Here is a 25,911-nt window from a genome sequence, read left to right on the forward strand (position 1 = left end):
ACGTTGATCTCAATTAGGTTTTCAGGCAGTCTCGTCGCTTCAGCTTCATTATGAGCCCCCCCCTCCAAAAAAAAAAAGAGATAAATGGAACACACACTTTAAAAAAAATGTGGAGATGTGGAAGAGAATAAGTGTGGGTTTCATTTAAAATAATAATTGTATAATAAGGTCTGCGGCCTTTCAACAGCAGTTTATGAAGATACTTTGGTCTGATCCGCCTTATTTTGCCTTTGGCAAGCAGCAATACTTTTATTTTGGAAGGGCGATGCGTTTCATGAGCCAACCTGCCAATGTCCCCTTTTTTTATGAAATCATGACGCACGGCATTGATGAATTATTATTTTAAAATGTATCCTAAACTGTCCGCGTGACAGCACAATTCATTTTAATTTGTGTCTAATATAAATTCACTTCTTTAGACGTGTCCATATTTTGTATAATGATGCAAAGGTAGAATCAAGCAAACCACAGGTCATTTACCTCCTCATTAATAAAATGACAATTGTGATGCATCATAGTAACAAATAGCAACAAAGCTATCATTTTTGCAGTCATCTCCATTTATATTATTATCCTCAGTTGTCTTTTTATCTACTAAGTTACTTCATTTGAAGAAAAAAAAACGACGGCCTTGAAGGCCACTGAACATCTCATTGGTCCAGATTTTGACACTCGCTAAATTATATTTTAATGGTTAAACTGGCTCTTCACTTCAGACTTCTTTACTGCGGGCATTAAGGCCTCCGCTCTCCGCCTAAATTAAAAAACACCCAAGAGGAGCCGGGTCCGCCGCTCGCGCTAGATTGTCATTAATTTGACTCGCGTGACACAGCGAGGCGCTGCAGCCAATGAGCGCGCGGTGTGCGCGCCAAGTGGGAGGCAGAGAATGTTCGATGCAGACTCACAGTGCGCTCCGAGGAGGAGTAGGAACACTCTCGGCCGCCACACGCCTCTTCACAACACCGGAGGAAACGAGCATCTAAAGGCGGGTTGTTTTGGAGGGAGAAGAAAGAGGAGGATAACCCGACTGGAAGGATATTAAAAATCAGTTGAACGGCCCTTTTTTGTTGGAACTTCCTGTTGTTTTCTTATCGAGTCTGTGCTGCACGTCGACCTGTCCTCCTGCGTCTCGTCCGCCTCAATGCTATCGAACACAGAGCGTCGCGTTTGAGGACCGTTCAGCGGGGATGTAAGCGGAGGGCAAACCCACGTAAAGCCGCTTAATTCGTTCAGCAGGAGTGTGTTGACATTAGTCGAAGGTAAAGGACATTTTTTAAAGCTGCTGTTGGTTTTTGGGAACTTGAACACGTCTCTTAAAGTCTACAGACCTTTTTTATATTGATGGAGGGTTGCTTCATGGTGACCCCCGCCTGGAGGTCGTAGCTGACCCCCTTTCTCATTTCCCACCACATATCTTGCACATCTCCCCAATGATGACTATGAGCTCTATATCGGACTCTTTGGTCCCGCCTGATCCCTCCAAATCTGCGTTTTTGGAGTTCGGTCACGGCCACGGCTACCCTGGACACCAGCAGTCGTCCCCCGGCCTGTCCCACAACCATTACCCGGTCCACGGTCTGCACGCGGTCGGCCCCTCGCAGCACGACGGACCCTTCTCCTCCGGCGCTGCCTCGTACGGTCGCCCGCTGGGATACCCGGCCTATCACAGTCCCGTGAGCGCGCACCACCCCGGTGCCTACCTGCCCTATCAGCACGGGGGTCACGGTGGCGCGCTTGGACACAGCAGACTGGAAGATGCGGGTAGGTTTGCAAGGACGTTTAATAAAATATTCATGTTTGCACATTTTTCTTTTTATCTACAGCGTACTCAGTGGTCGATCCTGTAAATATTTACGAAATTGAATCTTAGCACATGGGCCTAACGACCGCGTGGACATCGCTCATTTATGTAACGGCTTCTCGGGTGCTGCTGAGTCGGAGCTGACAGATCTCCAAGAAAATAAAGCAAAAGAAAGAAGGGGAGAGCTCTTAGCCAATCAGAACCGTTTGTTTCAATACGACGTGACTTGTGATATTTTAATGGGCACCACATTTTTATATTTGAATACATTTATTTGTGTCGCCTTTCTTTTACTATCACAGAATATCTTAAATGCTTCAATACGCACAAACTGAATTTAAGAGAAATCCCGGGGGGGGGGTGGGATATTCTTCACAGATGTGTTATATATATAATGGTGGAAATGGTTTCTATGGTGTAAAAAAAAACAACATAAAAATGAACCACAGTGGGGCAGAATAATTGGATCCACACACAGCTCGGCCACAGCGCCGTGTTTAGTGTACTTTGGGGTTGGTCGGGAGATGAGTTCAAGGCCCGCGGAGACCGTGCGACTTTCCACAAGCAGCAGCCGACACCGGGCCTGCGGTGTCCCGCAGCGGCCCGGGAGCTGCGGCCCCTCCGAACCCAAACCCTCAGCCCATCTTCTCCCGATGCTGCTCCACACACACACACCAAGAGGCCTGTAGTAATAATAATAATCACACCTGACAAGATGACCAGAAATATTTTATTTTTTTAAAGTTAATTGAACCAGAAATACTTTCTGTATTTTATAGATTTTTATTTCAAAATAAAATACCACACCAATAACATTTGAGACAAAACAGTTTATTTTAATAATCAATTTTAAATATGCATTAAATTACTTTTCAACCTTTTCCTGCTGTGAGAGATAACGATGACTTTAATTCACGGACCAGACGTTTAAATATAGACTGTAGAAAGTAGCTTTTATGTCTGATGGCGTTTGTCTTTAAGAAAGTGACATTGCATTTTGAAAAAAATGCAACAAACAAAAAATGATTAAGTTTATATGATTCAATTGTTTTATTAGATCCTTCATTGTTCTATTAATTGGTAGTGAAGAAGAGCGATCTGGAAGTGGCTGCTTGTCAATTGTCATACATGTTACATTATTGTTAACAGATGTAGATTACATTATCATGTACTACTACTGCTAATGATAATACAAATACAAATTATTATTATTATAACACAGGTCCTTGTTTACATATTCAATTAGAGAAATATTGGACTGAAGCACAGATCTTTTTCTTTCCTCTTCTTCTGCTCCACGTGCACGGCCTCCGTTTTTCAGCACAAACTCAGTAATAAGTCTGACTTCTTATTTTGTTAATTTAAAATAGTGTAAAGTTGCCACGCAGTCAAAATACAAGAAAAACGGTGCCAATGAAACAAACAAAAAAAGTACAAATCTTTAGTGATAATCACTCAAAATATTATTGTAGAACAGTTCAAGGATGTACAAATATTGTTACACATTTATACATTTAAATAGAGCAGAAACTAAACTATAATCTTCTATTTATTTTTACGTAAAGTGATTTCATCCCAACTCTAATTTGTGCCATTTCTATTGTTTCTATATCTACGACTGTAAATCATTTAATTCAAAGTTAAATTAAAAATTTCTTTCAGAACGTTTTTTTTATTATCAATAGTGAGTGAAAGTCAACACCAGGTGTTCTCAGCTCATCTCTACAAATAAAGTGCCGTTACTAGAAATAAAAAAAAGACCCCAGCACAAGAAACAATTGCTTCACTTTGAACTGACAACATATTTCAGAAGTCTGCAACAGAAAATGCTGCGTTACTTCCGTCAGCTGTGAAACATGGTTCAACACAATAGATTATCAGACTCTTTGGGAGTCGCGTCGACAGCGCAGTACTTTACATGCGGCACTGCTCCCAGTTCCCAAATAAATCTAATTCAATTTCTCTTATTGGAGTTTTATAACGGTTATGAAGTCAAACCTCGCTGGTGTCCAACTGAATACTCATCCGTTTGTCTGTGAAGAACCTTTAGAGAAACAAATGTGGTTATTTATGTAGTTTCTGGCGAGGGGGCTCCACTTAAATACCTTTCTACATGTTTGGGCTTAATAAGGTAAGGCCCATAGAAAAATTTAAATAAATAAAAAAAATCAATAAGAGGAGGAAACAATGGTTTATTTTACAAGCAGGGTGGTCTGAGGGACCCTAAACAATGAAGCAAAGCCAACAAATCACGGGTTAAAAACAGTCGTGCTGGTTGTTAAATGTACTCTCTCACATTTTCTTTTCCAAAAAAAGTGTCCCATCTCGGAGTGCCCTTTGTGTCTCCCCCCCCCTTCGGTGTAGCGGTGCTGCCGTCCCTCCCGTCTCTGTTACAGAACCCGAGCGTCTTGTGGGGCCCTCGGCTCGTCCACAGCTGTTCTCTCCTGCCACTGCAGGCTATGAGCTCATGTCATAACAGAGATCAGCGTGGGCGGACGGACACGGTTGTACAGAGAGAAAAAAAACAACCGAAAAAAAGTGAAAGAAGTTGTCGAAAGTAAAAAGTGGATTCATCCTTTCATTAGACTCCTGACGTCATATTTCATGACACTGAATTGCACTTTGTGGAATTTTAAATCCACCAACATGTGTTCTCACATTGGATTGTTTTGTCGCCGCAGAATTTGACAAAGCCTTATGTTTTGAAACATCATTACAAATTCAGATTTTCGCCCACTGCTGACACCGCAGTTTGATTTTGTGGTTGAATCCGAGATGAGTTGAACTGCTTTGCTGTAATAAAACGGTTGAGCCTGAGTGTGCAGAAGACTTTTTATTTTATTTTTATTTTTTAAAACAGACGTACAAATGTCCTGTGAAATGAATGAATGTTGCTGTTTACACTCTAACAGAGGAATGGATTTCTGGTTTTCTTTTATAGAAGTACATACATAGTACTGATGTGTTATGGGATAGAAATGTTGTTCATAAGCAATCATAAAAAATTTAAAAAAACATACGATGAGGAAAAAAGGCACAAAAGGCTAAACATGTGTCACAGAACTTGTCTGTAGATAACAAGCGAAGACATTTTAAAAAAGAGGTTCAGTGTCTTGTTGAAGGACGCGTGAGATGAAACACTGCGCCTGATGTTTTTTGGGGGTTTTCTGTTGTATGACGGTGTCTGGTACTCTCAGGGTCAAATTCTGTGCCCCACAGAAACCCCCGTGTTGACATTTATCTTGCTCCTCTCCCTCCTCTCCTCCAGAACACGAGAAGCCCACGACGGTGATCGAGAATGGGGAGGTGCGGCTGAACGGGAAGGGGAAGAAGATCAGGAAGCCTCGCACCATTTACTCCAGCCTGCAGCTCCAGGCCCTCAACCAGCGCTTCCAGCAGACCCAGTACCTCGCCCTGCCCGAGAGGGCCGACCTGGCGGCCAAACTGGGCCTGACGCAGACCCAGGTACACTCTTAACTTTAAAAAAAGGCTAAAATGAGTCATTGTTGGAGAGGATTTGTTGAAAATTAAAAGATGATTTCCCTAATGGACAACAATTAAGCAACATTTTATACTTATATGAGGAATTAAAAAATAAAAACACACATTGGTGAAGGTAAAAAACGCAACTCTTCTGTGATGACAGGAGCAGGAAACATATCTAATTTGAACTAAGTGTTGGCTAATTTCTCTAATTTAGGGCGTATGTGTATCATCTCACTCTAAGAATGCATGACTCACTGTGAATCACTGAAACCCTGCAATGTATGACTGAAACATCAGTATCAATACAGCGTACACATTTTTATTTCTATAGAAAATAGCCATGAGATTCATTCTAGAATCTGAATCTGTCCCGTCGTTGACTTGTTTCTGCAGATTTGAACTAAAGCGTTCCTTGGTTCTCAGTGAAATATATATAGAAGCCTGTGTGGGTTGTAACTGTGAATCTACATTATTATGTCTGCAGTCGAGGTTAAGGGGAAGACTTGGTTTGCCTCTCAATGCTTTTTTATCCGTTTCTTTTCTCCCACAACGTGCACGCACACACACACACACGTGCTGTCAAAGCCAAATAAAAGCCTCATGGTGGCCATTTTGTCTGTCACATGAAGTCAATGAACCCAACACAATGGAGGCTGTCGTGTTGGACGAATGGTGTTTTTGAAGCCTCTTGAAATTCATACAGTCATTAGACATTTTCCTACAAATAAATGTCTAATTTGCTAAAGTCCATTGATGTTATCCATTTGATTCTAGCTCTGGAAACAATCCCCCAATCAACAGGACAGATATTGGCATTGCAGGTTTATTTTTTGTTTTGCCTTATTGCAAACATTTTCGTTCCTCTTTTCCATCTGTGAATCACAATCTCATTAATCCGAGTTCAGACAAACGTGTCCATGTGGCCTGTAGGGAGACTGTTTGATGACTTTAGACAGTCACGGTTGGTTTCTCTGACTGTTTCCTCATTTTCTTTAATGTAGAGGGAAATAGTTCCGTTTCATAGGAGGGTTTCTTCAAAATAGGATCTATTTTGACAGAACTTGTGCCATTATTAACTACAAGCAGAAAATAAAACATATGGACTATGTCCAGATAGTCATAATCTTGCTTTGTCTTCCCATTTATTCGATTCAGACGTCATGCTCCGTGCTACAGAGGCAAAGAGCAGTAGCAATAAATACAGAAGCCCCAAAAAATGATATTAAGTTTGGAATATAATATGTTAAGAATGAAGATACTCCACTCTTCCTTTGGTTAATCCTCAGGAAGTAAAGAAGGAAAAACACTGTGTTTACTAACAGAATGTGTTCTTTAGGCTTCTTTGATTTGTCTTTGCTAACATGTTAGCCATAACAACTTCATAGGATAGAACAAGTATTTTCAGCTATCCCATCAAAGTTTAGCAAGGTGTGTGTCTGTCTGTCTGCTAATGTTCAGCTTTTATCAAAATCGATATACAACTTTAACAGTTTAATACATTTAAATATGTAAAATAAAGGAACCTTAAACTTACCAGAAGATGAGATAGCAGCTAATGAGAGCTGCTAAGCTAGCTATCTTTAGCAGGTGTTAGCAGTTTTTTCCCCTTCTTCCTGAATGGATTTAGCTACTGCCCATTTAAGTAAATTGGAGGGGAAAAAAACAGAATTAACAAGATGTCAGTTCATTCAAATAAATACTTTTCAATTTTAGATAACAGTTTCGGGAAAGAGAATGAGTAAATTCAGTTTCAGTTTGGCTAGCCGTTGGCTATTTCAACTTGCAGCTAGCTTTATTTTGATATAACTCTTTATTTAGCACTCGTTCAGCATTCAGAGTAAATTCAGATATTTTCACAGAATAAATATTTCTATGACATAATACATTTTTCATGTCCAAAAGACAGATCCAGGTCTCGACTCAAATTGGACCAAATACGTAAGCTAGTTAGGCTACTGTGTTTCTGGCTTTGTAAGGCCGTGTCGTTATTACATATAGCACAGCACATATAAGCACATTCATTCTGGGACATCAGCAACAATTTAATTAAAAAAATGATTCAGCCTACCAATGTATTTCCCAATGTATAGACTTACTCTATGTAAAGATTAGCTTACCTTGTTAGAATTCACGGTCACTGCAGAGCAGTTCTAATGTACGTCATGTATATGTAAATATAATAATTGTTCTAAAAGCCATTTAATGCTCTGTAGCATTATCAAAGATGGGCCACATTACACGTGTGGAAAAGTGAAGGTTTGAGTATTGAGCAGGTGTCCCATTGGGATAGATGCAGTGTGATTGTTTAAATACGATACACGCATGTGCACCGAGTAGCTATTAAAAGCATCTGACGTCATCAGATGAGCCGTCCTGATCCCGTATGAATTAACCACCATAGCTATGTTTACACTGGGAGTAAGAGATGATCCGTTCAGTTGCCTTCGCCGTTTGTAGTGGCGAAGTGGTTTGGAATGCGGTCGGCTGTCAGCCATACTCGCATGCACGTTGAAGCACATTGTCTGTCTGCTTTGAGGTGTGTTGGTTCAGGGAAAGTAGGCTTTGACTGATTGTACTATAGTCTTTACAGTGTGTCAAGAGTTCCACTGATTGCAATTTAAGGATCTGGCTGTAGTTGAAGGAATGCAGACACATTTTTGTGGGCTTAGGATAAACAATATGGGTGCTTCTTTATTTTTTTAAAAACGGGTCCCTCTTTTCTGTGATTTCTTGCCCCTTTTTTTTTTTACGGAGACAAATTAGTGTCGAGGTGAGACATTTTTAGAATCAGATATGTTATAAAAGGTGTTTCCCGCAGTGTACCTACTAGTTATTGCCAGCCGCAACAGCGACGTTGGTATTGTTTCTTGGAAACATCTTCTGTAGCAGGAAGAACAAGTGGTTCTTTGCCAGGTGTTAATTAGTCTGTCTGTCTGTCTGTCTGTGGACAGATCTTACATCACAACCATGCAAGATGCACTCACCAAACTGTAGTTGAAAAAAATAGAGTTCGAAGATGGGTGTGGTCTGAGCATGGGTGCAGGAAGTAGTAGGGTAGGAAGTGGGGAAGGGGGGCCTGGCCCGATTTGGCGGCACGGCTGAAGCATGCCTCCAGGAAGAGCGCGGGGCTTTTGAAGCAAGTCCGTCACGTGACGGCTTTTTCTCCACAGACTTACATTGGCCAGAGTGCGCTTGGAAAGCCGGGAGGAATGTTTGAGACAGTTTGAGTTGTAATGTTACTGGTCGCCTTCATTTTCTCAATGAAAAATAAAATTGGTCATAATCAAAGATTTTGCAGAGTCATCCGATGAGCCATCAAAGTCAGTGGTGGAAGCTAGTCTAACCTCTAATCTGATAACAGTTGTTTTTTTTAAATAATCTTGTTGCACACCACCAATTAAGTGCAACGTTAATCCGTTTTTCTCATGAGGAGTTATACTTTCATATTTGTACACAACGTTGTGTGTTTCAGGCTTGTCCCTCTCTGGTGGTGACTCTGAACAGCTTGTGTTGAAACACTCAGTCCGCTGTAATTAGCCCACTGTGCATATAAGCTCGTAGCCTGCGGCGCACATACACGCATTGCTCACATGCATCGAGACACACACACACACACACACACACACACAACCATGCATTTACTCAGACATATGTTGTGTGCATTTTTATACACGTATACAAATGGAAACTCAAACACACACACTTGCAGATAGCGATCATGCGCCACATCTCGACCCTGCCTTCATGCCATTAGGCCGGCAGCCAACCGCTTTCCATCTAAATCTCCAATGCTCCCAGACGCTGCTGAGAAATGGCACGTAGCACGGTTCTAACATTTTTCCTTGAAACGCTCTCTATCTCTATCCATCTCTCTCTCTCGCGCACACACACACACACATTGCCCATACAGCTTAAACCGCCCGCCAAATGGACGCCTTCTATTTCTAAAAATCCCAGCAACCGTTTTTCGCCCCGTATTCAAGAACACACACACACACACACACTCATGGCGGCACCTGGCCTGCCTCTCAGCCACCCTCCTCCGCTAATGCCGGTGTCATTGGCCCCTGCCGTCGGGGCAGCCGTCGGCTCCGTGTTGCTGCTGGAATATGAAACCAATAATTACGGCAGAAATCCTGTCACTGAGGCTGCATTAGCTTAACGTGCTGTTGATTGACTCCCGGGCTCATAGCGCTCCGCTCGCTCACTCAAGGCTTTCATTAGCGCTCTGCAGGCGCTGACGCATGACAATGTGTCTGTAGATTATTGTACAATAGGTGCTTACGATTTCTCTTCTGGATATGAGTGCAATTTACTAAATATAGAAATTGGAGAACTTGGAGAGAGAGTTTAAAGCGCGAGTTAATTTCTTAATTTCTTCATAAAAAAAGCATTATGTGGTGTAATTACAATGGCATTATGGAGTGGAGCTTTAATTTTATGCATTTGCCACCATCCATACTAAATCCTAACAGGCTGTGGTTGACGTCAGCAGATACACTGGAACAATAGAGATCACATTAAATGTCAAGTTTCGTTTGATGATGGCGTATAGGCTGTTTTTTTCCCACATCTGAAATTAGATTTTTTTTTTATAGAATAGAATATCTTCCATAGACCACTTCAACCGCCTTCATAAATACCTATAAAACTCCCAGGGTAATAATTTCAAGGGCTTTCAGCGTGGAGGAGAAAACACTCTTGGCGCCAAGTGTGTTTTCTCTTCTTTTTCCTTCTTCTTCTTCTTCTTCTTCTTCTTCTGCCGGCCGCGCAGCACCAATCCCTCTGGGCGTTCGCTTTCTATTTTCTTCACGGCGAAGTCAAAAACCAGTTTGACGCAACAGTATCACTCGCTGACTGCGTGTAATTATTTATGATTCATTTTTGTTCCCGCTAAACTGACAGGTTGCCCGAGAGGTGTAGCTGTGTAATTTAATGCTCAATTTGCAAGCACGCAGGAAACTGGAGAACGCGCCAATTATGTCAACAACGCAACTGAACGGTCTCTAACCACAGACAAATGATTGAAGTGATATACTGCTCTATATTCTCTTATGTTCTCATAGTATTATGTCTGTACTAACTTAATATTCTCATGATGGGACCGCTGCCTCGTGTGTTCAAAGGAATGAAAGCGCGACAATAACTAACCATGTGTCTAGAGGAATCACAGTGTGTGTGTACTCTCATGTATGCGATGGTATTCTGACCTACATCATTCCTACAGAGGCGCCGTCTGTGTTAGTCACAGGTACACTGATATTATTGTAGGCACACCTACTAATGCTGTTTTTTTATCTATTAAATTACAACTCGTTACTCTAGAACTTTTTAGTTCATTTGCACAGCTCATTAGAACCTAATTGTAGGTTCCTTGACTGCATCGTCGTCTGTAGCAGGTGTGTCTGTGGTTGGTGGGGCGCAGTATAGTCAGTGAATCATCATTTATTTTATTTTTGTCTCCTATCGTTTTCAGAATGTTCTTATTATTTAATTTTAACTTCCCTGTTGTTCACGTTTTATTCCATGGAAGCTGGGTTGACCCACCTGTTCACTCCCTGGGTTGGGCGGCAAGAACAGTGGTTGTGGTGCAGACGGATAGTCCGAGTTAATAACCTGTTAGTGATTCAGAGCGTCCGATGAGACGGTGCCGCGATTCTAAAGCAGTGGAATGGATATTTGAGTGAAATGGCCCGATAACCTGATCGACTGCAGTGTCAAAGTTCAAATTAAAATCATTTCTGCCCGTTTCTTAACTAGCACTCAGTGATTTTTTTAATAACAAACTAGAACATGGCTAGCGTTTACGTCCTAGTTTAAACACTAGAGTAAATATAGTAAAATGTATCTCCGTCTTGGCACAGAAACCAGTATTTGACCTTTTCTACCTGTTCTGTTTGTTAACCGATTTAAATGTTACGTTTACATTTGCATCGTAATCTTTGAAGTGGGCAATAAGGCCATCAACAGAGAGCAATATGTGGCTGCTTCTGCCTGTTTTAACTTGACTTATTTACACACTGCACTAGAGTTTAAAAGGATTCCATTATTTTAAATTAAATCTAAGAGCAGCAAATACAGAAAAAACGTATTCTAATATGTGGGCGTATTACTGCATATAGTTACTTTGATAAAAATACATTTTATATGGCAGATGTTTTCTGGTCTTGAAACACTGACTTGTCTTGCAGTGTAACAGGTTGAATACTTTGCATTCATCGTTTGGTTCCTTATATTTTCCGGTGTACGTCCCACTACACGTGAAAGTGAGCTCAACCCTGGTTTAAGTGGAGAAAAATATGAAACAGGCAATCTTTGTGGGCAGCTAAGCGATCACGGAGGAAGGACGGTTAAATTCAGGTTATTATATGTGGCAGAGAAACAGATCTGTGTATAGTCGGCGTAACAATAATAATCAACTCCTGAAGAAGATATTTTGGGGTTTTATCGATCAATAACTACTCTGTGTGATTTTCCAGATACAAGCAGGACGGTAGACAAGGCTGCGATATCACCAGGGCTCTAAGAAAATATCGAGTAGCACAATGTTCTGTTTTGTGATTCTGTGTAGATTTTTAATCAATAGTTTACATTGCAAAGATCAACTCAGTCAATACTTTATTTCATTGGCAAAGTTATGTGTCATAATATATCGCCTTGCAACGTATCGCATATGCAGTATTTCGCAATATACTGCCTGGTAACAGCTGTTACATGATACGTATGGGGGTTTGTAACACTGACCGTGTCACCGCAGGGTTCCCCCGATAGGAGTATTAACTCTTTCCCTTTCCTTGTCCTTCAGGTGAAAATATGGTTCCAAAACAAACGTTCCAAATACAAGAAGATCATGAAGAATGGGCCCTGTGGACCTGAGGGAGACCACCTCGCCCCCCCACCCGCGTCCTCCTCTTCTCCCTGCTCTCTGTGGGACATCAGCATGGCCGCCAAAGGCGCGCCAGTGCACTCGGGGGGATACATGAACAATTTTGCCCACTGGTACCCGGGACACCAGCAGGACTCCATGCCGAGGACTCAGATGATGTGACGGCTGGAGGACGCGACACTTCAGGACAAATGATGGATTTATGCCACCGAGTTGACTGTTAGGGACACAGACATCGTCACGGATCCAAGCCACTCTGGAGGCAAAAATAACATAACTGGCAGAGATCAATTGCAATAAACAGATACTGTGGCTTTCCTTTAAGCTGGAGCGGCAGGGGGGGGGGTGTCTACTAAAAAATATTATATCTTAAACATGACTATTTAATGCTTTTCGCACTCCCAACTTGTCAAATACAATAGCTTAGTCAGTTGCCCTATGCGTCAAACTATGAAGCTCCACATACCCCCCGTAGTAAGTGTGAGGGGAGTAAAAGAGGAAGTCAGCCGACTTAAAAGAGAAAACGTCTGCGTGGGGAGGAGATCGGGTGTAGATGTGAAAGGACTGTTCGTGTCCCGAGTGAAACCAACTTATTGTGCATGAAGTTTTAACTTGCGCAATATACTTAACCGACGTCACGTACATAACGTAACGTACTGCGTCACTTAGCATACTTAACCCACGTATGTAACTTTAATGACATAACAAACACTAATTTCAACCCCAAGAAAAACCACAAACACAGGACTTTCACCCAGGAGACCACTCTTCATGTCCTGTGTGAAAACAACTTTTTTTTACTTGAAACTGACTTGTTTTAACTCACACAATGTACTTAATCTATGTCATGTACGAAACATAGCGCAACAGTAGCGTAACAAACGTACTTATTTTAACCCAAACCATGATCTTTTCCTCAACCCAACCAAGAAGTCTGGTTTCCTAAACTTAACTAAGTAGTAACCTAACAAACGTATCTTCTGTCATGAACGCAACGTTAGCCCCGTGTTGAGGTCTATCGGACTACTGACACTACGTTTAAAAAATGACACTAAAGTACCTAGTGTGTTAAAAAGTGACTTCAAGGGGAAGTGACCAAGCGTCCGTATGTGACAAGTTGGGAGTAAGAACGTGTTGCGGTAGCAGCAACCCCAGAGTGCACTGAATAGAGCGAGGGCGAGTTTAATAATAAACGTATTAATAGTAATTTGTAAAAAGGGTGAGTGTGTTATTTCTTCTTTCAAAAAGTGAACATAGTCTGACTTCATTCCAGCCAGTCAAGTTATTTCTGCCTCCAGAGCAACTCGTCCTGCCAAGACATTGTGTGATTAAGCTACAACTCAAAGCTAATGCCAGCCCTGCGTCTCTGATTCTGGACATTTCAGGGTTTTTTCCGTCTATTCAGCGGCTTACGGTGTGGCGGGTACGCGTGTGAAACGAAGGGTTCTTTAGGGCTTCTTTATAGTCGATCTTTATGGATCCGAGTCAAAGGACCTTCTGGTTTGCTAATGTTGAGAGCCAGATCAGATTAAAGAACTAAAGGAAAGAAGAAAAGTTCTTTTGACTGTTGTGTGTATTTTTGTAATTCTGACAGGGTGTAACACTATTAAGGGTCTGTGGAGCATAGAGACCTTTAAAGAGCCATTATGGGACGTTGATTACAGCACCAGCAGACGCTCTGATAAGGTGTATGAACAAGCAGACATTTATTTTATGGTACTTATAATCCCTTTTTTTTTAGGACTATATGGGAAATAGGCACTGAATCCACACGGTTACTTCAATGTATGGGTCAAATTTTATAGATATATATATATTTTTTCATTGTAATAAAAGATCAAGTCCAAAAAGAAGATTCCAGAAATGTATTTGAACGCTATAGTGGGGGAAAAATTACAGCAGGTCATTCAAGGACAATGTGATTTTTGCCTTACACTCCAGCTCGTCCATGTTCAGTTCGTGCCCAGAAAGTAGATTTTCGGAGGCTTTGGTGGTACATAACGGCCTACAGAACAGGGATGAATCAATTGCGGCTCCAAAATTGTAATTGTGAACATTTCATGTTTGTTTTTTTTATTCTCTGACGGATTCTAGTTTTGGTTGCGGACAGTTTAAATGTTTCTTTTTCTGCTCATCTCCTGAAGTTTAAATATATATATATATATATATATATATATATATATATATATATATGCTATGATCTGTTGACCTGAATTTATTCAGCAACCTCTTAAAATACTGAATTAATATTTGGCCAATAATCTATTGGCTATGAGTCAGGACATGCTATGTTATTTGAAATAAATCAAACCCAGTGATCATTGCCACCCTATTTCACTTTGTTTATTTAACTTACATCCAACGTTTGCTTTTGCACCTTTAACTGACGATATCAAACTGAGGCTCCGGTGATGTATCGCTGAAACAACATGTTCCTTCTCAGTGTATGGGTTCCTGTGTGCTCCAGTGGCCTGGAGCCACTTTTCTCTAAAGTCGTAAATCAGAAGAAGCGGGTCACGTCTTTTGCCCCGCACACATCTGGAAAAGCAGAAAGAGTCGTCAAACACCGTCAATGATTTTATAAAATGACCACGTCAATTATAGGCAATTTAGGACACAGCTTGTTAAATAAAGCTTTCACTCTGACGCTGTAATTATCTGTAATTGTCAGTCGAGGGAATATCCTTCTGCCTCGGGCCTTGAAGGAAAAGGCTGGGAAGTAGTGGATTACATCCAACTGGATTACTGAGGGCTAATCCTTTCACAACAAAATGGATCTGTTGACTGAATATTACAAAAATGCATTCGTACATTATGATGCTGCTATAGGCTAGGTTGTGTTCTGTCTGAGGTTTCATTCCAATAGTCCTTTTGGAGATTATGTAACAGAGCAGGAATCCTCACTTCTTTATCTTGTGCTTTTTTTTTTTTTTTTTTTCAAGAACAAGAAAAGAAACCTTTTTTTTTTTTTTTCCTGGCAAAGGACTCCATGGGTTGAAAAGTATGTGGTGCTTATGAATATATGAAGTCGTATCGCGCTGTAGTGTCATGCTGTGCATCCCAGTGGAAACGTGACTGTCGGCATGTGTGCTAATAGAGCAAAAGGTTTGTTTAACACACATTGATGGAATCAGTACAGTTGGGATAAAAAACTATAGGGCTAGTCAAAATAATGACCTGTGTAGGTGGTCTGTATACTAGCTTATCGGATCTATCGTGGCTGAACAATGTTCAGTCTAATTCAGCTTCCTTAAGATCCTGAAAAAACTACAAATGCTACTTCTTTCCATAGATATAAGGAAACATCTCTTTCAACGTATTTTGTTAGCTAGGGTTGGTCATCTCTAAAATAAAATGTTGTTATATTTGTTGACATTTTCTTTTACATCCTGACAGCAATCAACAACCCAAACGCTCTGACGTAATAAAGAAGAGAAACCTCTGGTATCTGTTGCTGTCGCAGAGCTGTAATAAGCCCGTTATAAACCTGCCTACCTGCGGCCAAGCTGCTAGCTTGACAGCTGTGAGTATTAACAACAGCCATGTTCTTTAATTGTTTACGTTCATTGTGACAGTTTTGCACACGGATAAATTCAGCAAGTGTGGCCTTCGTTATGTGTACGGAGCCTCCATGCAAAACGATGCCGTTTGTCCCTGCGTGACTACAAACGGAGCCCAGTTCCACCAAGGAGTGTCAAACTTCCTGTCAACGCAGAGTCATCGGCCAAACCGATCAATCCGACGACCTCTAGTGTTAAAAGAAGCTCAGCGTTAGTTCAATCAGGACGACTGTCTTCATGCTTCATTCCTTCACAATTCCCAGTATTGATGAGCTCCGACATCATTGGTTACGTTATCGGTACTTGGGTGCAATTTCCCATCACGCTGCAGCCTCTACCCGAGCCCTCTGTGTCGCGGCTGAGTGTGAACCAGGTTAAGCGAACTATGACAACTACGCTCGTTGCTATAAGTGCAATAAGACCTTCCCGTCTAATAAGCCAATACTTTATCAATACACCTGTTCAAGAAGCGTAAACACGATGTGAACAATATACAAAAGAGATATGTTGATCGGCTCTGTCCGCTGTCTCTCATCCTCGGCAAATGGCAAAACAAGCTCAAACTAAAGCTCAAACAAAAGCTGTCTATATGTCGACCAACTGTTTAGCTTTAGCCTTTAGCTTTAGCCTTTCTGTTGGCTGAGACAAAGCAGGAGTCTGTTCTTCATTCTTTATATACTTCACTCAGAGGTATCATTTATTTTATTGACATTTTAGATTTGCTTCCTGTGAGATATCATTGACTTTACATGGTGACTTTACTGTTTACATGTCGTAAATATTACTGTTGCTGCTTTAGGAACATTTTGGTGTATTACAAATGTAAATCAATTCTAATCCTGTTCTCAATTAATCCTCTTTTTTTAAACAATATATGAAAATGCAGTTATGAACCAAACTGATAAGGAGTGTCAACAAGAATATCAATAAAACCCTCACGATACCATCCATAAGGCATTGTACTAGTGCGCTTTTCAAATGTCAAACTGACATCACAAATGGTGATGCAAATGATTTTATTTAAAACTAGATAAGCACACATCGTACAGGTGTGTGTAGTGTTTGATGAATGAATACAATCCACAATTGCCTCCCGTCTAGACCACAGACACATCAGACACGTTCGTCACTCGGACGTCTCACGCAACAGCCTCATTACCATCCACGCAGCCGTCTGCACGCTAAACCGCAGTTCACTGTTCATGTTGACTTAATGAAGCGTGCAACGAGTTCAGCAGCAGACAGGAAGGTCTCGTGTCTGACTGCTGTTCAGAAGCACACTAAAATCAATTAACAGATAAATAACACACTATGGTGTAGACACAGGTACAGTATGGAGACATTTTTCAGAGTTTATCAATGTTTTTGTTCACTGTAAACTAATAAAATAAAGTCATAGCGATGCATGTCTCCAAAAAAGTGACTAAATACTTGATAACAGTTTGAATTATACAAAACCACATGTTTTCAGTGGATGTAGATGGTGGTGATTGGATAAAGTGCAGCCTACTCGTGGCTGTCTGATCACTTGGAGGAAAAGCAGACGGATGAAATAAGACTGACGACCAGAGTCTGGTGCCAGGGAGGTGAGAGAGAGCGAGCGCAGAGCAAGGAGGCGCGTATGTAGGTTAAACCTACACCTTCATCCAGGCGCCCTCAATCACTCATCAGGGAGCTGCACCTAGAATTCAAAGACATAGAATACGCACACACACAAACATTCACAGCAGGACATATAATTATACGTAGCAATGTTAAGATGTCGGCCGTATTAGCTGCCCAGATAATTGGTTTGTTGCTGCCGTTTACATTCCTCCTGATGCTAATACTGCATTTTTTTTTTTTACTTGTGTAGAAAATGGGCTACTTCACTTCGTTACGCAACCCAGTGTTGCATAATAACAATAAGTGATCCTTGAATCCTCAGTTTAAGTCATTACATAAAGGTCTTATCGTTATTTAGTGTGAAGAGTTTTAAGAACCCTTTCTATATTATAGACATTCATTCACTGTTAAAATGAATACTGTGATGCTTTTTAGCCAAAGTGACTTACAATATTTGCGTGTCCATCCAACTATTCATCCTCCTGTTTTTAAAGCACTTGTCTTCCTTAGTCCCCAGCCTTTAATTTATTACTTTCCTGAAGTGTACCTTCAGACATTACTTAATAATAATAATACATTTATTTTGTATTGGGCTTTAAAAAAGGTACCAAAGGCACTTTAAATGGTTAAAAACAAACAATAAAAACGATTACAATATGAACAAAAACAAAAACATACATAACTAACTTCACAGGTTAAAAGCAGATTTAAATATTTGAGTTTTAAGTGCAGTTTTGAAAGTGGCGAGTGGCGGAGGATGTCTGAGGTGCTGGGGGAGGGAGCTCCAGAGGGAGGGGGCAGCGATGGAGAAGGCCCTGTCCCCCCAGCTCCAATGCTTGGACAGAGTAGTAGAGTGAGGAGGTCGGCATCGGCGGATCTGAGGTTGTGGTTGGGACCGTGGTATGACCAAAAGTCTGTTTGGTTATATTGCATGACTGGGCCTTTTATAGAGGTTTATGGTGGCTTATAGTAAATAGAATATTAAAAGAAACATTTTAATGTCATCATTTATGAACTGAAGGCTTGAATTACTATAGGGTATGTAAACAATTATTATTGTGCAAACTGCAACATAGTACAACGTAAATAAATTCGTAAGTTATTCCAACAACTTTCTCTACAAAACTAAATATTTTAAGATAGTCGTTTAAGTGCCATAAACTGACTGCAGGTCTGTTGTTCTAGAGAAGTGAGCGACTGTACGTCAGTGTTGTCATAATGTTGGGATAGCAGTTTGGCTGAAGTATTTTTGCCCCAGCAAGACATTAACGTGACCTTGAATCCAGTGTTTTAATCAGTGTCCTTCTCAACTGTCTGTAGCGAGAAAGCGTCCTGTCATGTTATTGCCTTTCTGATATCGCTCCACCGCTTGCTTCTCCGGTCATATGCAGGGCCTCGTGGGTACGCCTCTTGAAGCGATGTCTGACCCTTTGGCTTCCCCGGTTCACTGTTGCAACTGACGACCTTGAATCAGACGACCTTAGTCTCAAACTGTATTCAAACACATTTAGTGCCGAGGTGCCGGCCTAGTGTTCCATCTCTCTTTTCTGTTCTTGAATGAGCAGTATGGCGACGGAGCCTTTCCCAGCATGCTTATAGCTCTCAGCTGTAACCAGCATGCCGTTCGGTACATTTGTAAATGTACACTTATTAGTTTTACAAATTGTTTACGTGTCACAAATTGTTGTGTGCCATGTTTTACCCAGGTGTTTTAGCCTATTAAAGAGTTAGTTTGGGCGTATTAATTGTTGTGTTACAGAGTTCTAACCATGAGTGAGAAGGTTATGCAGATAATACGAAGTCGTGTCGATGTAGTTTGACTCTCCTTCGCCAGTCTCCAGTAAGGCTTTATGGGTAAATGTGTATCTTTAATGCCATCATTAAACAGCTAAATAGGTATATTGACTTTTTCGGACTACGGGCAAAACTAGAATAGCATGTGTAGTGCATGTAAATGTAGTCATTGAAAACTTTTTACCGAACATAATGCCGTGTAACTGCCATAACAAGCAAAACTAAAAACATAAAAATGTCCTCATCTATGTTTTGATATATTGCGTATGAATGCTAAACGGGACTAATTAAGTGTGCCCACATAACATGAACACTGGTGCCAGCAGTCATCTGAACCTGAACATGTTGGTAAAGAGATTTGGGCATAAAAGTGAATCACTACACCGTTGGCCTCGCATGGGAAACCTTCTTCCTCTTCCTCTTAAATCTAGCGCAGACAGTTGACTGGAGTCTTTTTAAAGGGAAACACATGTTGGGGAACCAAAGGACCACAGACATATAAATGACATCACTTAGGTGTAATTATTTACATATTGAAAAAGCTGTTTAGTAAAACAATGTTGGAGGAAGGCATATTTCTGTTCTCCTCTCTACTATTCTCCTTTTCTTTTCTTCCGAGGATCAAAAATGCTGACAGGCCCCAAACTATTTAATCTGCTACTTGGAGCAGCATCCTGTTGTTCACACCATAGAGTTTTATGGAAGACTTTGTTTCACAGACTTCAGACACAACGTATTGTCCTAATGAACTGATGGAAGGCTGGGAGGGAGAGAGAACAACACAACTCTGTGTCTAAAAAGAGGGCAAAAGAGGAAGACGGCAAAAAAAGGAGAAAACAAAGGGACACACACACACACACACACACAGAGAAGTGATGGAGGCTTTTAAAGTGACATAGTGAGAATCTATCATCTCCTACTGTAAAACGCAAGACTGAAACCTCCTGAAACAATGCACAGTTCAAAACAAGAAAAATGTATCAGACTTAAAAAAAAGAAGAACGTGACAAATAACTTCCATGGACTTTTAAAGTTAAACGTATTACCTTATGAAATATGTTCACTGTCTTATTATCACTGGTTTGACTTGGCTGTATAATTATCACTGGCTCCAAGTTCAAGTTATACTTTGGATGCTGTTGATACTGTAACTCTTTTTGTTAAATATCTGACACCCAGTGTTGTAATATGAAACATGAAAGTCAATATTTAAAATTAAATCCATCCATCTATTTACTTCCACTTATCCGGGGCCAGGTCAAGGGGGCAGCAGACGTCCCTCTCCCCAGCAACGCTTTCCAGCTCTTTCTGGGGGAACCCCGAGGTGTTCCTAGGCCAGACGAGATGTAATCTCTCCAGCGTGTTCTGGGTCTACCCCGGGGTCTCTTACCAGTTGAACATGCCCAGAAAACCTCCAAAGGGTTAGGTCTAGGAGGCCTCCTGTTCAGATGGCCGAACCACCTCAGCTGGCCCCTTTCGACACAAAGGAGCAGCGGCTCTACTCCGAGCTCCCTCCAGATGTGTGAGCTCCTCACCCTCTCTGTTAGGCTGAGCCCAGCCACCCTACGAAGGAAGCTCATTTGGGCCGCTTGTATCCGCTTGTATCCGTAGATGGACTGGTAAATAGAGAGCTTTGCCTTCCGGCTCAGATCCCTCTTTACCACAACGGTCCGGTGTAATTCCAGCAGCACTGCTGACGCCGCACTAAATCACCTGTCCATCTCACGCTCCATTTTACTCTCACTCGTGACCGAATCCACAAGATACTTGAACTCCCTCGCTTCAGGCAGTGACTCACTCCCAACCCAAGAATCGTGGCCTCAGACTTGTAGCTGCTTCAGACTCAGCCGCAGACCGCCCCAGTTCATGCTAAAGGTCACATTCTGAAGGAGCCAATGGAACCACATCATCTGCAAAAGACTGGCATGCAATTCTGAGGTCCCCAAACCGAACAGCCTCCCTGGTCCTAAGGTTGCCACCACGACAGGCACCAATGACCTTCCAACCACAGCTCCTAGCATCCTGACATGGCCCACTTGGATTGCATGTCCCCAGCCTCCCCTGGGGATTCACGAGAAATTCCTCCAGAGGTGGTGCCTCAGCCAGACGTTCCCAATTCCCCCTCACGTGCTTGGGTTTACCTGGTCTGTTGGGCAGCCTCCCCACTATCTGATCCAATTCACCACCAGTTGACGATCAGTTGACAGCTTTGCACCTCTCTTCACCCAAGTGTCCAAGGCATGCGCCCGCAGTTCTGACAATTCCACTACTTTAGTCTCACAGACTCTTGGAGACTCATCAGTTGTTGGGATGTCGATGTCGTAGACGGCACCAAAGTGTGGAGCTGGGCCAGGGACTCGTAAGGCAGGTTGAAGATGTAGTGGGCCCAACGAGCTGGCTGCTTGGCAAGGAATGAGCAGTTTGTCCACAACCATGTAGAAACTATCGCATCTGTTCTGGGTTCTGCTAACAGCAAGGATGTATGGTCGTTGGACCTCTCTTACCCACAGGTGTTCATCCATGCTGCAGTATGACTGAAAAACAGAACAGTAACAGCACCACCTTAAATCGATCAGATTCTTACCCACACAGTGGTATTTGCTGTACGATGCCATTGTAGGGGGGGGGGGGGGTTGTGTGTGTGAGAGAAAGTGAGTTAATGAGTGAGAACAATCGCAACCAAAACCATTATTTTTCCAATTGGATGGCGGTCTGTCTTTTTCTTGCATACTATTACTCTGGTCATGTACTTTGTCACAGTAGTCAAGACTCGTGGTGCAACGGATCATAAAACTCATGGTTGGGACCGTATCACGGATCAGAGTCACGGATCAGATCATCTCAAAAGAAAAAAGGGAGCAAATATAATTTTCAGAGATCCCTGATCACGTTTTGTTTGCCAGAGATACTAATTGCCGATCATTGATGATCCATATTGGCAGATACAGATCCTTTTGTTGCTCGTGTATAGCAGCTGGTCTACAAGGATCCAGACTACTACAAATGTCAACTTTTACTTTGTTATAGTAATATTTAATGGGTTTTATTCTTCACAATAACATACAATTCAAATGATAAGGAAATAAAAGATTGCATTTTTATTATAGATATATATATATATTATAACAAATCTTGTCATTAGTAGTTTTAATGATGTATTATAAGCTGCTTAGAGCTAGTGTTAACAGGTCACAATTCATCTCTAATATCTTTTTATGTTGTTGTGAAAACATCTCCTTCAAACAACTGGATTTATTCAAGTTTCACACCAACACTACATTTTACAAGGTTACATGTGAACACATCATGATAACATTATAATTGACCTTCGCCCAATACAAATTTTCCCTGAACAGAGCCTGAACGCACCATAATGTAACTGAACGTAACCTTCGTTTGTTAGCCGATAGCAATGCTGCCATCGCCACAGATTGGTTGTTTACAAAGTAACATTATCAGAGATCGGCGACTAGAAAAGCATAAATGATGTCCTGATCGCATATTTTACTGAACATTGGAGGATATCGATCGTCAGTCAAACTTTATTTTACACTGTGTAATTAATCTGCAGTTCACATGCGCGCCAAACCGCGAGGGGGGATCCGCACAGATCGACAGTGGTCCGTTACACCACAAGTCAAGACAGTCAGGGACTTAAAGAGCTCTCAGCTTGACCATATTCGTGAAGCAGAAAAGCCCTGAGCATTGATTACACCACATTTAATACGGAAACCTACCTTTATCTGAAATGCTGTCACGTACGGTAGAGTATAAGTCTAGATTGGCCTCTGTCAGTTCAAGAACGATGTCTTCGTCAAAAGTTCAGCTGCATCAGGAAGCACCAATTTCTTTTTGACTACGGGAAGATAAGCATGAGAAGAGATAAAAGATACCTGAAGTAGATTTTTAACTGCATATAATGAATGACTGCAGTAGTGTGATGTTGCATTATGGCCATTACCAACGTTACAATGTACGAGACAAAACAGTTACTTTCATCAGCAAGTTGAAGACTAAAAGCAGCAGCAGCCGTCAATTTACCTACTCATGTCTCTAGCTGCAATGGCTGCTTTCCAAGTTTGACAACACTTTCATTATAACCAAACAACCAATTTGAAAACTGTCTCACAAAGCAACAGTGAGAGGTAGGATACATTTTCAGTGCTTCCCTATGTAATGAATGTCAAAATAAACAGGCCTGCAGGACGAAGCATACTGCCCTCTGCTGACTAAAGCCGATAATGCCAATATGGACTGTCATGAGAGGGAAAGCACCACTAAGAAGATAATAACAACACATTATGACATTCATAGCAATGCAGAAAACTATACACAGCACAGAAAAAAAGCTATCTTGAAATAATTACCACTTGAAACATTTTGCTTCCATTTGTTTTTAAGGAAGCTATACTGCACACAGTGGAGAAAATTAGCTGTTTAACTTTGCCATGTGTTACCAACTGTATGTCAAGACAAGTGGCACCAAACAAAGCTATTATATTAATTCTAATGGGTAAATGTTTGTAACAAAATGGTCTCATGTCATGAAAAAAACTATGCTGAGGGTCTCTTAACAGTTGTCATGTGTTGCACACACACAATTATGTCCCATATGGTGGTGAAGACCATAAACTGGGCCGCGAAATTATTAATGTCTCATGGCACCGTGCACCACAGCTCCTGTCGTGTTCACACCAAACGTGGCACGAATTATTCGCCCAAGTAGATTACATACAAAAGTCTTTGCACAGACGCGATGAGACTGGAGTGACGCGAATTCGCGATGCCGTGATTGGTGCGATTCACACGAATGGTGCGAATTTGCGTCAATCAATTTCCCGTGATTTGAAATTTTTCAACTCGGATGGAAAAATTACGTGACGCTGCGACGCGATAGCCTATCAGCGTTGAGATGCTCCTCCTGTCATCACTGACGTCCTGCCGTTGTTGAATCAGGAAACAAATACTGTAGCCGTCTGTGTTCACCCAGAGCTCTACGATACCTCATATCAATAGAGACCGGACCAAACTATGTGTATAAATGTATGTGTATAAACCATAGACTGTCTATGGTACAAACAAGGAAAAAGACGCTGCCGTATTTATGCCTAGATGACGTTATTTTGAGTGTTGATGGAGCTGCTACAATGTTAGCATAGCCTAGCACCGATCGATCCAAGCTCCAATGAGAACATATCTATTTTAATATATAATAATAATAATAATATCTATTTTTGCTTGTCGCCTTGTGGAGAGAACTAACAAAACATGAATTCAGACTTTTTACAAACATCATTACGTAGTTATTTCGTTTATTGCAATTAAATCACAGCAAAATCAGTTTATTTTGTGTTCATACAGTTGTAGTAAACCAGCCGACGTGTGGCTTGCTAGACACAGTGAATACACCACGATAAAATCCACGGAGCTCCTCCGGATGATGTTATAAACCCAGAAAAGAAGGCATTTAGTTTCTCTGGATATCTGGGACTTCCATAACAAGTACGAAGCAGAAATAGAGGTTATTTTTTCCATGGTTGATGGCGGAAATAAATGGCTTAAGTTAACAATGGCTTCAAGGGCGTTAAGCCACTCTCCGGCGCGTCTAGCGCGAATGGCACAAATGACCAGGTCCCGGGTTCCAGGACAGAGGATGGCGTATGTGTATAGATTGTAAAGCCCTCTGAGGCAAATTTGTAATTTGTGATTTTGGGCTATACAAAAAAATATTGAATTTAAATAGTCCCCCGCTAGTAGCGAATGACGCTATTAACGCAGCACGAATTACGCGTTTCGTGTGAACGCACCTTTACAGAACATTCGCTACTCAAAACTAAGGTTAAATATCACCGAAGTCTTGCTTACCCCCTGTCACGGCGGACAGCCGGTTGCAAATGTCATTGCAAACTGCAAACTAATTTGGCTTCAAATTTTGCTTTGGCGTCTTCTCTGAGTTGATATTCAACAGAATATCTAAGCTTGTAACTAAAACGTAATGTTACTGAAACAAATGTAACGTTATACAATTATTTTTTTGGGCATGTAAAAAATACACTTTAAAAAATATTCAAAAAGTTAATTTCAAACACCGCCTAATGGCGACCGGTGCGTCTTGGAAATATTTAACTGACTGACTTTACACTCTGCCCTTAGCTTATATCTTCTCCCCTTCAACAACTTTGCAGCCACGGTTAATATGCATTTAATGTTGGATAATGTTAGCTAACAGTTAAAGTTAGCTTTGTCCTCTTAGCCTAGCACCACAAAAACAATTTATTTAACTAGCTAAGCTACACACTACCGGAGAAAATGTGCCCCTTAATTGACTACCGTTAACTAGCTAGCCTGTTAAGCTAAATTAGCATACACCAGCTTCAATGACGTGTTTGTCGCGTCGGCGTCACACCCCGGTTGAAGTTAACACACCGTTCCATCTAATGTTAACGATATACAACATGTATATGTAAATGTATTTGGTTCTTAGCTTCTTAAATAGTACATTCCAGGTGCAGGGTTTTCTCCACCGCCACCGCGAGTTCAAGAAAAAGGGTTGGGTAAACCGGATGTGTAACTATTCCAGTCAAGAGTGGGCTCAATTTGCTTGATGGGTATCGCCCCCAGAGCAATACCCATCAGCTCAAAATATTGTTTTCACAGGAAACTTAACACCAATTCACACTACTGGTGTTGTTGTGCATGGCTGCGACAGATAACAATAAAAATACTCACAAAAATGTATGAAATCAAAGCATGAAAACCAGTTCATAAAATCTGCCATA

General features: G+C 41.3%; 1 protein-coding gene across 1 annotated transcript; it reads left to right on the top strand.

Moving 5' to 3' along the window:
• Positions 1 to 1,124: 1,124 nt before the first annotated feature.
• dlx4a (distal-less homeobox 4a) lies at positions 1,125 to 12,435 on the top strand. The gene is made up of 3 exons (XM_079178291.1): positions 1,125 to 1,761; positions 5,070 to 5,266; positions 12,093 to 12,435. The coding sequence occupies exons 1-3, from the start codon at positions 1,431 to 1,433 to the stop codon at positions 12,333 to 12,335; spliced, it is 771 nt and encodes a 256-aa protein (XP_079034417.1). The 5' UTR covers positions 1,125 to 1,430; the 3' UTR covers positions 12,336 to 12,435.
• The last annotated feature ends 13,476 nt before the right edge of the window (positions 12,436 to 25,911 follow it).

Source organism: Pholis gunnellus, assembly GCF_910591455.1.
Source record: "Pholis gunnellus genome assembly, chromosome: 17".
Classification (NCBI taxonomy): domain Eukaryota; kingdom Metazoa; phylum Chordata; class Actinopteri; order Perciformes; family Pholidae; genus Pholis; species Pholis gunnellus.